At 40.0% G+C, this 15,506-nt stretch overlaps 1 protein-coding gene across 1 annotated transcript; it reads right to left on the reverse strand.

Annotated features, from left to right (window-relative positions):
* Positions 1 to 6,868: 6,868 nt before the first annotated feature.
* Positions 6,869 to 14,850, reverse strand: pdxka (pyridoxal (pyridoxine, vitamin B6) kinase a). Its single transcript, XM_030786310.1, has 11 exons — positions 14,549 to 14,850; positions 14,086 to 14,140; positions 10,959 to 11,063; positions 10,750 to 10,833; positions 10,314 to 10,348; positions 9,996 to 10,081; positions 9,684 to 9,729; positions 9,438 to 9,549; positions 8,876 to 9,012; positions 8,240 to 8,306; positions 6,869 to 8,084 (listed from the first exon to the last, which is right to left on the reverse strand). Exons 1-11 carry the CDS (start codon positions 14,627 to 14,629, stop codon positions 7,972 to 7,974), a joined length of 921 nt encoding a protein of 306 aa, XP_030642170.1. The 5' UTR covers positions 14,630 to 14,850; the 3' UTR covers positions 6,869 to 7,971.
* Positions 14,851 to 15,506: the final 656 nt, after the last annotated feature.

Here is a 15,506-nt window from a genome sequence, read left to right on the forward strand (position 1 = left end):
ATGATTCTTGGGTCTGCGTATTCTGATGCGCTTGTTAAAAATATAAGTAAGTTTAAATAGTTGTGTTGATAATGTTGAATACTACCAGGTGACAGCAGGTTATTTAATGGGGGAATTATTAGACAAATTGCAAGACAGTCTCCTAGCCAAATGAGAAAATTAATGCTACCTTGCTGCTCCCAAATCAGCCTGTAGTTATGTCCAGGTATAAGTAAAGCTACCCTTTACAGTAGCAATGCTAATGAGAGGATATTTCAGCTTGCATTACGTAACGGTACGCAGAATTCACGATTCGGTATGTACCTCGGTTTTGAAGTCACGGTACAGTACGGTTTCAGTGCAGTGAAAAAAAAACATGCCATACTTAAGAGGTTGCATAGTCGAGCATGAACTAATTCAGTTGCTAAATTAAGGCTCTGTTTTTGGAATCAGAGAGTGAACAGAGTTTTTAATTTTAGTTCCGCAGACAGAAATGTAGAGGAGAGGGCACACTGTATTTTGTCAAATATCACTTTATTTTCTAACATTTTGGTCGACTAAAAATCAGAGCATAAAAAAGTTATGCACGTAACGTGTGTGGTTAAAGCTAGACTATTCTATTTACTCGGATCACAATGCACACAGCTTGCCCTAACTTTAAATAGAATAATAATTTCATGATTTACATGTGTTAGAGTGTTAATTGTGAAATGCAAAATGGGTTTAGTTTCGTTAGTAACGTAATGGGAGCTCAACAGACTCCAGTAGTGGCAGCGTGTTGGGGTATTGCGCTTCCGTGTTCTGGAACTGCGACACGTGACCGTGGACATTTGTATTGCGGTTTCGGTCTCGGTTTCAGAACCGGTACACCTTTAATAAGCATGGTAACACTCTCTTTCTCTGGTTGGACAGGATAGAACAGTATCACAACTGAACAGCAAAAAGATTTTTATATCTCTATAAGACAAATGTTTGGACTACACTGTTGCTTTTGTACTACACCATTTTTCTTTTTTGAAAGCATTCACTTTAGGTGCTGCTTTTTTTCCCCATTTTTATTACCATTACATTTGATTACATTCATTGTAATTTATTTGCAACGTGTAACTTTCATAAGCGTGGGATGTTCAAAAAAAATACCACCTCTGCGGTTTGCGGTAATACCGCATCCAAACCTCCAGTGTTTAATTATTTGTTCATTTGACTTTACTTCTCTCACATTCCATTGCAGCAAATTTCGCTTTGCTCTCAATCAGGCTGAATGGGTGCAAAATTTGCTCTGATTGGTTGAATCTCGTGAAGCAGGCAAAATTGAGATGACAAATTCGCAACTTTATGCAAATGAAAACCACGCAAGAACCCAATCCGTAGCCTCTAGCCTCTGCCATTTTGTTCAGACTTTCTTTTTGTTACTCCCACCTCTCTAGAAAAGGTCACGTACCTTACACATCACATGCTGAACTGATTGGTTCTCACATGGTTCAAATTTGCATAAGTTGAGAATTCGCCATCTCAGTTACGCTTGTCTCAATCAATTCGCTTTAAATGTTGCTGCCGCAAAGAACTGTGGGACAAAATGATCTTCTCTCCTTTCATAAAGGATGGTCCATTATACACTATGCTAAATGAGATAGGAAAGGAGGAATTGAAGCACCTTTCCTTTCCTAGCATTTAACTCAAAGTGCCAAGCCAAAATACCACTGTTGTGTCTTAGAAAATCAAGTCACTTACATTTCAAAATGCTTTAGATGAACGATGTTTGCTGTAAATACTGTAAATACTACTACTGCTAATAATAATAATAATACAAGTTACTTAGAGCCCAGTATCACTATTTATACTCTCAAAGGGTCCGCAACAAAGTCAAATTAAATTATACTTTCCATAAATAAGTCTAAATACCCATAAACTAAAGGTGTTTTGGGTTTTGTTAAACATTTTCTTCTTGCCAATTTAAGACCTTCCCTCTATTTCATCTGGTTGATAGTGTTGTGATAGTGTCATGTATTCTCACAGGAGTAATTAATATACGTTTCTTTTATAACTGGTCTTTAAGACAAGATGATAAGCTACTTTTTCTTAGTCAGCCCACCAAATCCATACACTGACATCCACTCTGAATGACAAAATGTAAACATCAAAAAACACTGAACACCACTCTGCTATAATTATGCTCCTGCTTTGTTCAGAGCTGGGAAAGGAATAAAGCAGATGATGCCAAGTACAACCTCTTATAATTATCTGTCAGACTGTAAGAAATTTCATCTGGTCTGGTATGAGACATGTAAGTACAAAGCCTGTGCAAGTTTGTGCACTTTTCTGCTTAGACTCTATTCACTGATGTCAACACACCACAAATATCCCTACAAACAACACTAACACTGCAATCCTTCCCACCCCCCTCATCAGTGAACCTCAAAGTTTCCTATGAGTGTTAAGTAATAAAGTGTGTTCTTATGGGAGGATTAGCCAAGTGTGACTTTAAACTGTGATCTATGGCTGACTAACCAACTTCTCAACAGTTCATACTCCTACATACACCCAGTCTCTTGAGTCCAGTCAAACTGTGAGGTCCTCTGCAGATATAGACACAATATTGTATCAGTCAAGAAAAGTGGAATGAAAAGAAACAGAGAATGAAACACTGTGTGCATAAATACACACTAACTGGAGAATTACAAAAGTACAGCGTGACATTACTGAGTAGGCTTGTCTGTATGCTCACATGTTAGTGCTACTTCCTCTTGTGAAGTTTAAAAAAAAAGCGTGTTATTGCATCACTTCTTGTTGTGTTGGACTATCAAATGCACTGCAGAAGATGACTGAAAGTGATACAGGTTTTTTTCTGCAGAATTTTGTGATTTGTTTTGTAAACAAGACTGAATGTAAAATAAAACTGTATGACAGTTCATGTTAAGGACTGAACCAGTGATGCTGTGCTATTGGTCAGATTCGAATGTACTTCACTCTGGAAAAAAAAAAAATTATCTTTGTGATGGATGTATTGACATTTGCTGCCAGTCACATGTTTGGAACATTGTCGTGTTTTTGACATTCTTGTTTGGCCACAGAATTAGCATATCCTGTTGGCCTGGAGGAGAACTGGTTACGGTTCAGCGGGAAGAAGAAGGGAGATATGCCTCATGGCTATTGTCATGATGGAGTATTAATATTATAGGGACCTGTGCTTGCTTAATTACTATATGCTGCACAATGTATCTGTGTGTTAGACCAATGAGCATTTATCACGTAGAAGACAAGGCCTCTGTGGGTCTGTAACACCTGGGAGCAAACAGCAAGTCTCCTGTGCTCCATGAGAAACATTACCTTATATACCCCCCCCCCCCCCCCCCCCCCCCCCACGTCCTTGTAATTCTGCCTCACTGTATGAAAAGCTCTGCGCTCCTTAACCTCAGTGAGAACTGCGCTTCATCTCTGAGGGGTGCTTCTCCCATGATCATGTAATAAAAAGGAAATGATTCATCACATCTGAAGTTTGTTGTCTCTGAGAATTAGCAACTCTCACTACAGGGGACTCCAAATTTCCCTTACAATGGGCATGTCAATGTAAAAAAAAAAAAAAAAAAAAGGAGGAAATGAGCAAATACTGGTTTACTGAAATGACACAGGACACGTCAATGAGTTCATAAACCTGTATCAATGAGTTCATTAGATGTCTGAATAATAATTATCCCAAATATATGCCAAGGAGATGATTTTCAAGGATTGAAAATTTGAAGTGAAGGAAATGAAAAGTGAAGTGTTAGCCACAGAGAGCCTGGTCCAGCTCCTATTAAAGGGAACATACACTATTACAGGATATTGATTTAGTTCGGTTTCAGGCATGTCAGTGCAAAGGCCTTTGAATTTTACTTTTCCTCAGGACTTGTGAAATCTCGCCCCAAAATGTGATTCCTCATTGTTCACTGTTTTATGTTATTTAGAACAAAAACTGAACAAGTTGAGAGACCGCTTTTTAGCCACATACTAGGTACCAGTTTACCATGGCTTAAGAAAGAGCCAGCACGAACGCATACACCTACACTTTTAGCTTTACACGAAGAGAGGTTTGTCTGAAGTATTTTAATATTAATGAGGTTTGAGAGAAGGTCATATAAATTCATTGGTGTATGTGTAAAAGTTCATGTTATGAACCCTTGAAGAGAAAATGAGTGGTGCCTCTTTTTTACTCACAAACGTGTTTTGGCTTTTGGTAGAATTAACACAGGAAACTCTGGCAGCTGAACTAACTGGCCACTAAAACCGATGACAACTCTTCCTCCTACGATAACTTAAGTCTGCTGATAACATGTCTATGACTCAATTTAATCTGTAATGAAACAATAAAATGCACGCAACTAAGACAGATGTTTAACGGGTCTTTTTATTAAACCATTACAGAATCGCTTTAAGAGAAACTACACTCTGTTTATCAGCTAAATAGCAAAATAGACATAATGAACATAAACCCAAGCTTATGCCCTTCTGTAATCCATCAATACTTCTGTATATTTATATATACGTATAAAACATATTCATGCATATTTATGATATATTATCCTCTGTAGGTTTTTAGTCATTTTTTGTCAATTTAACCAAATAAAACTTAGCTTAACAGCACAGAGGTATAGTGGTTAGCATGGTGTGTACTCTGGTTTCCTGCATTAACCGGGCCCGCATGGTATACAGCAGGTGTTCCCAATATTTGCACTAGAGCAGAACTTTATCTGACTGCCAGGCACTGTATAACAGCTGCCCACTGCTCTAAAGCACTTAAGATGGGTTAATGGAGGAAAGAACTCACTAATGGGGAACAATAAAAGGAAACTTAACTTATGAAACTCTAATCACAGTTCTAAAGGAAAGGAGGGTTTGACCGTGGTAGGAAGATGCGTCACAAATGCATGTTTCAGGCATGTCAGTGCAAAGGCCTTTGATTTTGTTTTTTTGTTTTTCAGGACTCGTGAAATCTTGCCCCAACTGTGACTCCTCATTGCTCACTGTTCTATGTTATTTAAAACAAAAACTGAACAAGTTGAGAGACCGCTTTTTAGCCACATACTAGGTACCAATTTAACATTGTTTAGGAGAGAGCATACTCCTACACTTTTAGCTTTACACGAAGAGAGGTTTGTCTGAAGGATTTTAAAATTATCTTCTAAATATTTCACCCCCCCCCCCCCAAAAAAAAACACCATTGCCCAACCATATGCTGAAATGTTGCAAAGAAAAATAAGTATAAGACATATTTTGATTGAAGGTGGTCTTACCCAAGAAACATGTTAAAAATGCAGAATCTGAACATATGAGAAAGGGCTTTTCCTGCATATCCTGTATTACAATCATGTGCCAGAATTCTAACACTAAAAATGATACACCATAGATGGGTTCAGTCACAGAACGTGTAGTTCAGCCGAACTTTGGACAGTGGCTTGACTTGATGTTTTGTTTTGTTTTGTTTTTTCAAGGAACAACTTTCAAACCACTGTTGAACCACTGTGAACCGTTTATCCATCTCTTGCCATTATGCACTGTCAGTTTTATAGGTTCTGTTCACCATGATACCTGGTACCTTCTTTTGGAGGGATGAATAGACACCCAAGTTCTTCATAATTCATTCAGACAACATCACAGCGAAATGTTCAGCCAACAAAGCTAACTCACCTGCTCCAAGGCCCACCTCAAGACAGCAAGAACCGCTGCAAAATAATTATCTAATAAAATAACTTCTCAGAAAGAGTGCAACAAACCTTTCATGACGAGGAGCATTTCAACCTAGGGAGGATGGGATGTGTTCAGAGAGTAATTAAATGGCCTTTAAACACTGAATGGGGTTGTATAAAGTCATTGGCATATGTCTAAAAGTTCAAGTTATGAAGCCTTGAAGAGAAAATGAGTGAAGTGCCTCTTTGTACTCACAAGAGTGTTTCGGCTTTTGGTAGAATTAGGAAACTCTGGTAACTGAACTAACAAGCCACAAAAATTGTCCCTCCCAGAGCAATAACTACTTTTTCAAAATAAAAGTCCACTGATAACATGTCTATGACTCAATTAAATCTGTCACAAGACAATAAAATGCACGCAACTAAGACAGACGTTTAACGTTTCTTTTTATTGAATCATTACAGAATCGCTTTAAGAGAAACTACATTCTCTTTATCAGCTAAATAGCAAAAAAGACATAATGAACATAAACCCAAGCTTATGCCCTTCTGTAATCCATCAATACTTCTGTATATTTATATATACATATAAAACATATTTATGGTATATTATCCTCTCTAAGTTTTCAGTCATTTTCTGTCAATTCAACCAAATAAGACTTAGCTTAACAGCACAGAGGCATAGTGGCTAGCATGGTGACCTCACAGGAAAAGGATTTGGTTTTCTGTTCCATTTAGGGCTCCTCTCTCTGTAGAAGTTATTTTCTGTCCTCTCAGTGTTTTCATGGGGGTGTACTCTGGTTTCGTACATTAGCCAGGCATGCATGGTATACAGCAGGTGTTCCCAACATCTGCACTAGAGCAGAACTTTTATCTGGTTAGCAGGCACTGTATGACAGCTGCCCACGGCTCTAAAGCACTTAAGATGGGTTAATGCAGGAGAGAACTCACTCATGGGGAACAATAAAAGGAAACCTAACTTATGAGATTTTAATCAGAATTCTAAAGGACTTGTGTATGCGATTAAAAAACATCTTGTGTATTTGTGTTTTGAAGTTGTTAGACACCAACTTCTTGTTTCAGAAAAATGAAACATAATGATAAGATAGTCCTTGAAGCTACCCAATGAAGCCTTGTCTTTGTGTGTCTATAACTGTATCTGAGCACATACAAACTGACTTTTATTGTAAAGATAACAGTTTTATTAATATAATTGTGATCAGATTATCATGTGTAAATACAATTATCCTTTATTTCATAGAATGTGACATACTAAGATAATTGTGATCAGATTATCATATGTAAATATAATTATCCTTTATTCCATAGAATGTGACATACTCATTCTATTAATCTAATTATTAATGACATCATTCAGCAGCATCTTCAGGTTTAGCAGTTTCTTACATAGTTTCCTTCACGTTCCATTAATGCACACACATATTCAACATACCAATTCTACCACCCAGTTTTAAGGCTCCTCTTAGTCATGACATTATAAAAAATATATAAAGATGAGATCATGAAAACCTAATGATTCAGAATTAACACAACGGAATGTTTAAAAGGTTCATGAAATACTATTAATCATGTGATTTAAATATCTCTCGGCAGTGAAATCAAAAAGGCAAAAACTGAAACTATGGTAAGACACTGGTAGGGGTGACAGAGACAAATGCGACATTGGAATGATATGACAATGAGACCATTAGATATCATCAGCCTAAGAGATCGCAGACTTAGAGAAATCCCAATAGACTCTTAATTAACTGATTTCATGAATGCAAGTATTCAAAAAGTATGGCAGCAAACAAACTGGGACGGATGGTCTCATCTGAAAGTGGAATGTGAATGTGCTGATATTACAACAGTGTTATAAGATGTGCTCACATATGCCACCTGCTGGTAACTTCATTAAGTTACACTTTGTGTCCTCCGAAGTTTCACATTTGCTACAAAATCTTTTCATAACTGTTAAACCAGATTATTCAGTACTATTAAAATGAAATGTTGAACTCTAAAATGCCTCCAAAATATGGTCAGTTTGTCTCTCTTTGTGTGTGTGTGTGTGTGTGAGAGAGAGAGAGAGACAGAGAGACAGAGAGAGAGAGAGAGAGAGAGAAATACTGATTATTGTTCATGCTTGACAACCATATTACAGCTCTTTCTGATATTAATTCATATCAACACCCATTTCCCTGGGGCCGATTGAGATGTTGGACATAATGTTAAAAAAAATAAATCTGTGCTCTAAAAGGTGAACACAGGGCCACAGTCCCGGCCTCCGATTCAGATGGTCACACAGAGCAGGAGGACTGGGGCCTTAGTCCTACAATACTACAGCCTCTATGGCTATGGCAGGATCCTCAATGTCCGCTTTACTCTGAACCATCCTGAGCTCCAACTGAGCTGGACTGGGTCTCCTGTCAGGCCCCGCTACCTCTGACAGAGAGAGAGAGAGAGAGAGAGAGAGAGAGAGAGACTTTATTGTCAACATACTCTCACACAGAACAATGGAGATACAAAGACACAAAAAATGCAAAGACACCAAAATCTCCCGTCCTTGGGCGTTTTGTCTGCGTCGTGTCAGTTCTTACCTATGGCGTAAGCCATTGTCCTCTTAATGACATGATGCATGGCCGAAACAGTCTTCTCACAGGCCATCTGTTTAAACCACATTACAGATGATGAGGCAGGGTAAACTGAACTCAATGATGTTCCATGAACTTCTCTTATAACTGATGTCCAGCAGAATGCTGTGACTCTCTAAAGCCAGCCATAAACATCTCCCTCCTAACATAACATGACTAACTCTGTTTATTCAGATTAATTACCACTGTTGCTTGGCAACACATGTTTGAGTTATAAGGTAGACTGACAGTTCTTCAAGTTAAAAATAATATATGCTTTGATTTTTTTTTTTTTTTGCTAAAAGAATATCTACTTTCACTTTTGTTTTGATTTGTTTTGTTTTTTCATGAATAAAAGTCATAAGAGTTTTGTCAATAGAATCTTTTATGGTAACTAATGTGCAGAATTTTACAGAACAACATACTGCAACACAGTAAAAAAATTACTAGTTCAAATGGGGCATTTCAAATACAGGTAAACAAGGGTGTTGCAAACCTAAAATCCACAGTGACAATGAGAATAAAGGGCTAGAGCAACAGTGCTCGTGCATTAGAAACACTACAGAGTGGCTGAACAAACGGCACAGTCGAGACACTGCATACCTTCAGGTTGTCAGGATGGTGGTGTGTCCACGCCAGCAGCAGGGCAGCGAACAGGTCACCGGTGCCCACGAACACAGCGTCCACCTTTGGGATGTCCATCCGGATCTGCTGGGTTACCTTTGTACCGTCTGGTTTCACTAAGACACACAAAAACAGTAATTTCAGTGGATTCAGCAACTTCCTTTTACAGATGTAACAGTTTTCTTTTGTCGATTTTCTTTGCAGAGGATTTGTGTGTTAGCTTTTACCCCTGTTGTCTCAATTACAAAACCTGTTTTCCGTCATTACGGATTCAAGCAAATTTACCGAGATTGGCAAGATTCTGGAACTACTTTGTTCCTGCTGGACTATCACCCATCACTGCAGGCGTGCATGTCACACACTGTCTGTCACACAACACACAAAGTATATATTGAGCTTTGCCTCTGCTTCTCTTTACTGTTCACTTTTGGTTTGAGAAGTGAACTGGAGTCTATGGACACAGTCCGAGACATAAATATTCATCCATTCATAAATGAATGAATGAATATACATAACACACTGATGTAAGTCCAAACAGTACCTGTCTTCTGGCTGCCCAGTGCCACCAGGTACTGGTTCCCAAGAGGAGAGAGCAAGTCTGAGCTTGTGATGACTACAGTGTCCGGACCCATTTTGTGCAGCAGCTCCATCACCTGAGAGTGGAGATAAAGACAAGGCAAGTTTCACATCCTTCACTCGTAATCACGGCTCGCCGTCGCCAAGACGCAGCCAAAGCGAATTCGATCATTAGCCGGTGATAAAAAAAAAATTAATGTTTCGCACTCACCTCGACGGCATCTTTCTCCGTGCTGATCTTTCTCCCCGTCAGCAGCCTGCATAAACACAGACATGAAAAGACATCGCTTAATGTACACTGACGCTCAAGCACACAACACTTAAGGACAGAAATGATGGAAATATGAAGTCAACTCAGTGACTACTTTACGCAATTTCGCTTATAGAAATGGGTGAGTTTGTATGGATAATATCAAGAGTTTCACGTTGCTACGAAGAGTATCACTCCCCACCCCCAACCCCAACCATCACATTCCACTGGCAGCTGTTTCTTCAAAACCCACTCCATAACCAGTAGACTCACTCTGCCTCAAACTGGTTGGGGGTTATGATATTGGCCACAGGCACCACTTTATTCCTGTAGACGGGCAGGAGGTTCTCGGGTACATACTGCAGAGAGAGAGGACGGACAGAAAAAGGAGCTTTCTGTGTGAGGCTATTTTTAAGGCTAAGCTTACGCACATCAAAGTGACTGATGTGAACTAAACAGTAAGAAGCTATTGATACAAAGCAAGCTAGACACAAATAGTTTTTTGTGTGTGTGTGTGCGTGTGAGTGTGTGTGTGTGTGCGTGTGCATGTGTGTCTGTGTGTGAGAGAGAGTATACTGCTCTCATACTCACCATTGAGCCATTGTCTCCTAAGACTGGATCACACACTAATTAGACAAAAAGAAAACACACAAACATGTTTACTCAGAATTTTGTTCAAGCTAAATATTTTAAATCCAATCACACAGAACCAGTATGTCAAATACTTCAATCAAATACTTAACTAAAAACTGAGCAGATGAAATGAAATTCATTCAAAACAGTGGAGAGATGATAATATGATACACATCAGATTATAAGGTCAATAAAGCTTTTCTAGCAACAACAAATTAGCTCTAAAATAATCCACAACTACAGCGCTCATGAATGCCTCATCAAAGCTCTTTCTTAAGTCATGAGATGTACCTGCATACATACGTGTACGTGTATATGCTCATTTAAATTAAAGAGGCATAGATGAGACTTATACTTGGGATTTTGAATAGGAAAACGACCCAGGGATACCAACCATACACCAGCTTGGGGTTGATCTTCTTCAGCTCCTGTATAATGTCCACCACCATTTCTAAAAAGGACACATCCCTGGTGTATCCTGAAAAATGAATTTAACTATTAACAATCAGTGAATAAATGGGTATGTTGCTGTCTGTTGTGTGTGTGTGTGAGAGTGAGAGAGACAGAGTGTGTGTGTGTGTGTGTGTCTGTGTGTGCTCTCACCTGTAAGTACATAGTCATACTGATTCACATTGTTGAGTTTAATTCCCTCATAGAGGACCTTCAGCTCATCTGCAGTCAACACTTGCCCTTTCCAGTGTTCGTAACCTGGGATACAAACAGAGAGGAGACGGCGGGGGGGGGGGGGGGGGGGGGGGGGGGGGGGGGTGAAGGAGAGTGAATTATCGTTTCACTTCTGATCATTTACGCCCATGTCATTTGTCTCATCAGAAAACTGTAGCTCTGCTCTGGTAAGTCTCGTGTCAGAGTATCCTGGCACAAAAGCATGGCCTGAGGTGAGTCTTGCATTGTTGCTGTAGTCTTTGCCAACATGAATATCCAACAGGTCGATACAAGCCTCGGGACTTTGGAGAGTTTTTCCCCATGTTGTGTTGCGCTTGCATTCAAAGCAGTCAAATGAAACCTCACAAACCAAAGAGGATGAAAGTAGATTTGAGGCAGCCGTGAGGCCGTTTGAGTGTCGCGGGAAGGTTTCACATACCAAAGAAACAGGATGAAAAATTACCCAGATTAGTCCTTAATCTGTAAAAATTAAACTCCTTTTAATTAACTGCCTACAGCATGCCAACTGATGGAGGAGGGTTTAGACCTAAAGAATCCGAAGAATGAGATTGATCTCTCTCCTGCTCTAGTACACACACAGAACAAACACACACACACACACACACACACACACGCACGCACACACTGAGGTCATGGAGGGTCCATGGAGAATCAGTAAACTAATGATGTAAAAGCTGAGACAGCAGGGTGTAGTGGACTCAAGGACAGTTTGGTTGATCTGAGTTAAGTCACTTGCCCACTTTAACATAACCTCAGATCAGCGGACACCGAACTGCGGACCAGCAGTAACTGCTTATATATAACCTTTGCCCTTTGACTGGATACAGTACAACTAGAGGAGGCCGTGCTGTGCACAGTGAGGACAGACAGGCAGAGGTACAAACCCCTGTTGTTAACATATAATCCCTCATCGACTGTTCTGGAATGTGAAAAACATCCTTCTCCTTTTTCAGCCTGGGAGTTGGGATATTTTCTTAAGAATGAGAACCCCCTCACACAGAGTAAGAAAGTCAACAGGCCTAAACCTCGTCCCCACATATCACTTTTCTACACTTTCACAGTCGGATCTTGCATATGACGTTTTATTTTCACTGTTGGTAGTTCTAAGTCATACCACGAAACTGAAGGTGCGGCCATTCCATGAAAACGACTACACTTTCAACAAAAATCTTTTATTCTATTTTTCTTTTTTGTCCTTCCATTTCCCCTCCAGCCTCTCGCCTTCACTATGCAGCCAATCAGTCTCAGTTCATCTGCATTCAATCACGAGGTGGAATTCACTGACAAAGAGTTTGGCTTCAGTAAAGACATCTCTCGAACCGGCAGACGATCGATCCACTGACAGAGAAGATCCTCGGAGATCGTCACAACGAGGTGAGAGAGGACGCACGTAACGGCATAACTATAACCCCCGCCTTACAGCGCGCGTAAGCGCAACCTCCCGACAACTGTCCGGACACAGCTGTCTCACACAGCAATGCGTGCGTATGTTCCCTCGCGAGTGTGTATTTTCTGGTTTTGGGTCCCCCTGGAATGTTTTGGGGCTCTGCACACAGAGAGCTCTTGTTGGCATCAGAAGAGGGCAAAGTGAACGGGGCCAAGCAGAAAGAGGGAAATGAATGGTTGTTAACTGGGGGGGGGGGGGGGGGGGTCAGAGGGAAGAATCCGGGGTAGAGAATAAAGAAGAAGTTCTCCGGAAAAGGGAGACAGCTTTGGCATTCATCCCAGAAAACATCCCAGAATGAGGGAAATGCACTTCGCTTTAGATAGAAAAGCAAAATGAGATGAGGAGAGGGTGGAGGAGAGAAAGAGAAAGAAAGAAAAAAAAAAAACATCCATACATGGTACTGGGAACTAGCGGCCTGTTTAAAAGCGTACAATGATTCTGTTTACATCTACGGGGAGGCCTGGTTTACAGCCATTGTGGACTTTCTCTTTAAATTTGTACACTACCCTGATGAATCTCTTCTCAAGTGGGCAGAGGTCCAATGCTCCTCTTCAAAATAAGTTTAAGTTTTGGTATTAAAAGAAATTAAGGTCTCCTTTAAGTAGTGAGATATTGACACTCTTTAGGCAGATGGTTCTCAGGGCTTAGTTAAGCTTTGACAAGCTGGCCGCCCTGTCTGTGCAATAGGTGTCAGTCACAGATACAGCCCAGTGGTTAGCTCTTCCACAGGTCAAACTGCGATGATTGGTTTATCATCAACAAAACAGACACTCCCACCTCAGCCATAGCCTCACTGTATGCCTTTCTTCCATGATCAGATTTTCATGCTCACATTTCTCACCCTTTACCTCTTTATAATTGCTTTATGCCCTCTCGTCAGATTAGCATGTGTATGCATCGTGTTCTTCATCTCTTGTATGAGCACTATCAACCATAAGAACAGTCCAAGTGCAGTAGACAATGCAAAATGCAATAAAACTGACTGATTAAGTCAGCAATCATGATTAATCCAATCAGCCGCTTAGTTGTGCAAAGACAGATTCTCTCAAGTGTATTTCTTGTACTGATTAGTACATCTGACAAAGTCAAATTCACACTGAACTAGTCCATCGGAAAGAGCGACAGAGAGAGTGTTTCACATGAAAAGAGGTGGGTTTAAAAAAAAGTCTGAGTGTTAGAGGAGACACAGATGAGAAAGATAGGTACTGAGCAGATGGGAATTTGGCAGGGGCTGTTTCTGAGTGTGTGTTTTCCAGCTGGGAGAGCAGTGGTCGTCCAAGATTGCAAAACAGAGAAGAATCCAGATTGCATAACAGATCCTGTTCTGCTTAACGTGATTAACAAAAAGAGAAGAAGGGGCAATGGGATGACTTCATTTGAATCGTAATGTGGCAGGTTAAGCAACAGGAATGCCCTGCCTGTCTCTACAGAACATAGAAATACATGAACAAGAAAACGTTGCACAACACCACAACACAGCACGAGGGCGCTACTATGAAATCAGAACCACATGTTTTAGATGTCTCTTCAAACACTAAAACACTGAAGGCATATGAGCATGCATAGCCTAACAATGCAGTGCGTGATAAAGAAAATTACCTGTGTGATTGGAAAACTGCACAGAATTGATAGAGTCCACTTCAAATCCCAGTACCTGAAAATAAGTAACAGATAAATTTATTCTCGATGTATTTATTAACGTAAATTTATCTGAGAATTTTCAGTAAGTATGACTGACTGAAATGAGAGACAATACGATGATACTGTGAATTACCAAATTTCAACAAGAAACCCTAATCTATACTGTCAGGAAACGCAAAAACCGTGAAGTTGTCTAAACGGTGTACGCACTGCAATGCAACTCCAGAAAAGTAAAGTTCGATCTTCATAGCCCATGAACACAGATTTTGAAATGGAACTGACAGTCTCAAAATCGTATTCCCGTCGTTAATCTGATGCAGTTTACAGAGCAGATTAAAAAGTCTCTCGAAATGTCACTGACACAAACAAAAAAAAAAGTAGGATAATATGTCAAATATTGAATATTGGAATCATTTCTCACCTGTAAGGGAAATGTTGCAGATTTATTTCCGACGTACCCTCTGACAACATGACTTTGAATTGACAGCACTCTACAATCCATTTCGTTTGTGCAAATGAGTGGCAAGTATGAACCGGCAAAACCTGCACACTGCTATGGTTACGTACGACAGACCGTTTCGTGGGCTACCATGCCCGAGTTGCAAAAAAGCAAAAGAACTTCGTGTTATGTACAGAATAGATTACCGTCCAAAAAAGTGAACAAAAAGTAACTTAAAGACAAGTTTAACCAGGACAGATTTCAAATACCTATGGCAAAAGCGGCGGAACAGACTGCTAACTTCAGGCGTTTGAGATGGACACCTATGGTCACGCACTGACTATAAAAGCAGTTCCGCTAATAGTTAACGAAGTGTGTTACAACCATCATGTTACATCACGTAATTATGAGGAGATCGGGGGGAGTTCTCATTATGCAGTGTTGTTCTGTGTGTCATAGTGGCTTATTTGTGAGTATGGAAATCAAATGTTGTGTGCACTGAATCTCTGAGCGGGCAGAAAAAGCCGTCTAGCGCTATCAGTGTAAGGTTTTGAGACACGTGAATGGACAATATATTGTCCATTATTTGAAAATAACTGACTCGAACACAAACACACAAAAAAGAAGTTTTCACAACGTCGCAAAGTTCAGTTCATGGAGATATGGAACAGGTGGAACGACGGTCTTTCACGTGACTGTGTCACTTACTCAAGAGTCCCCGCTCTCGCAAACGAGTGCTCTCACCCAGACGTATTTGTTGGACTGTTCCCAAGTGCTCAACTAGAGGTTGTAAAAGTGCGGTTCGCTCTCGTTATTGCAGTTAACAGTGTTTTCTTCGAATGACCTCCAAAAAATTTGAGTGCTGCCTTGGTCACTAAAATTTAGAAGCAGAGCAAGGCGTGTGCATGTGTCTGCGTCACGCCAAATCTTAGATAAATTC

Source organism: Chanos chanos, chromosome 10 (genome assembly GCF_902362185.1).
Source record: "Chanos chanos chromosome 10, fChaCha1.1, whole genome shotgun sequence".
In the NCBI taxonomy this organism is placed as follows: domain Eukaryota; kingdom Metazoa; phylum Chordata; class Actinopteri; order Gonorynchiformes; family Chanidae; genus Chanos; species Chanos chanos.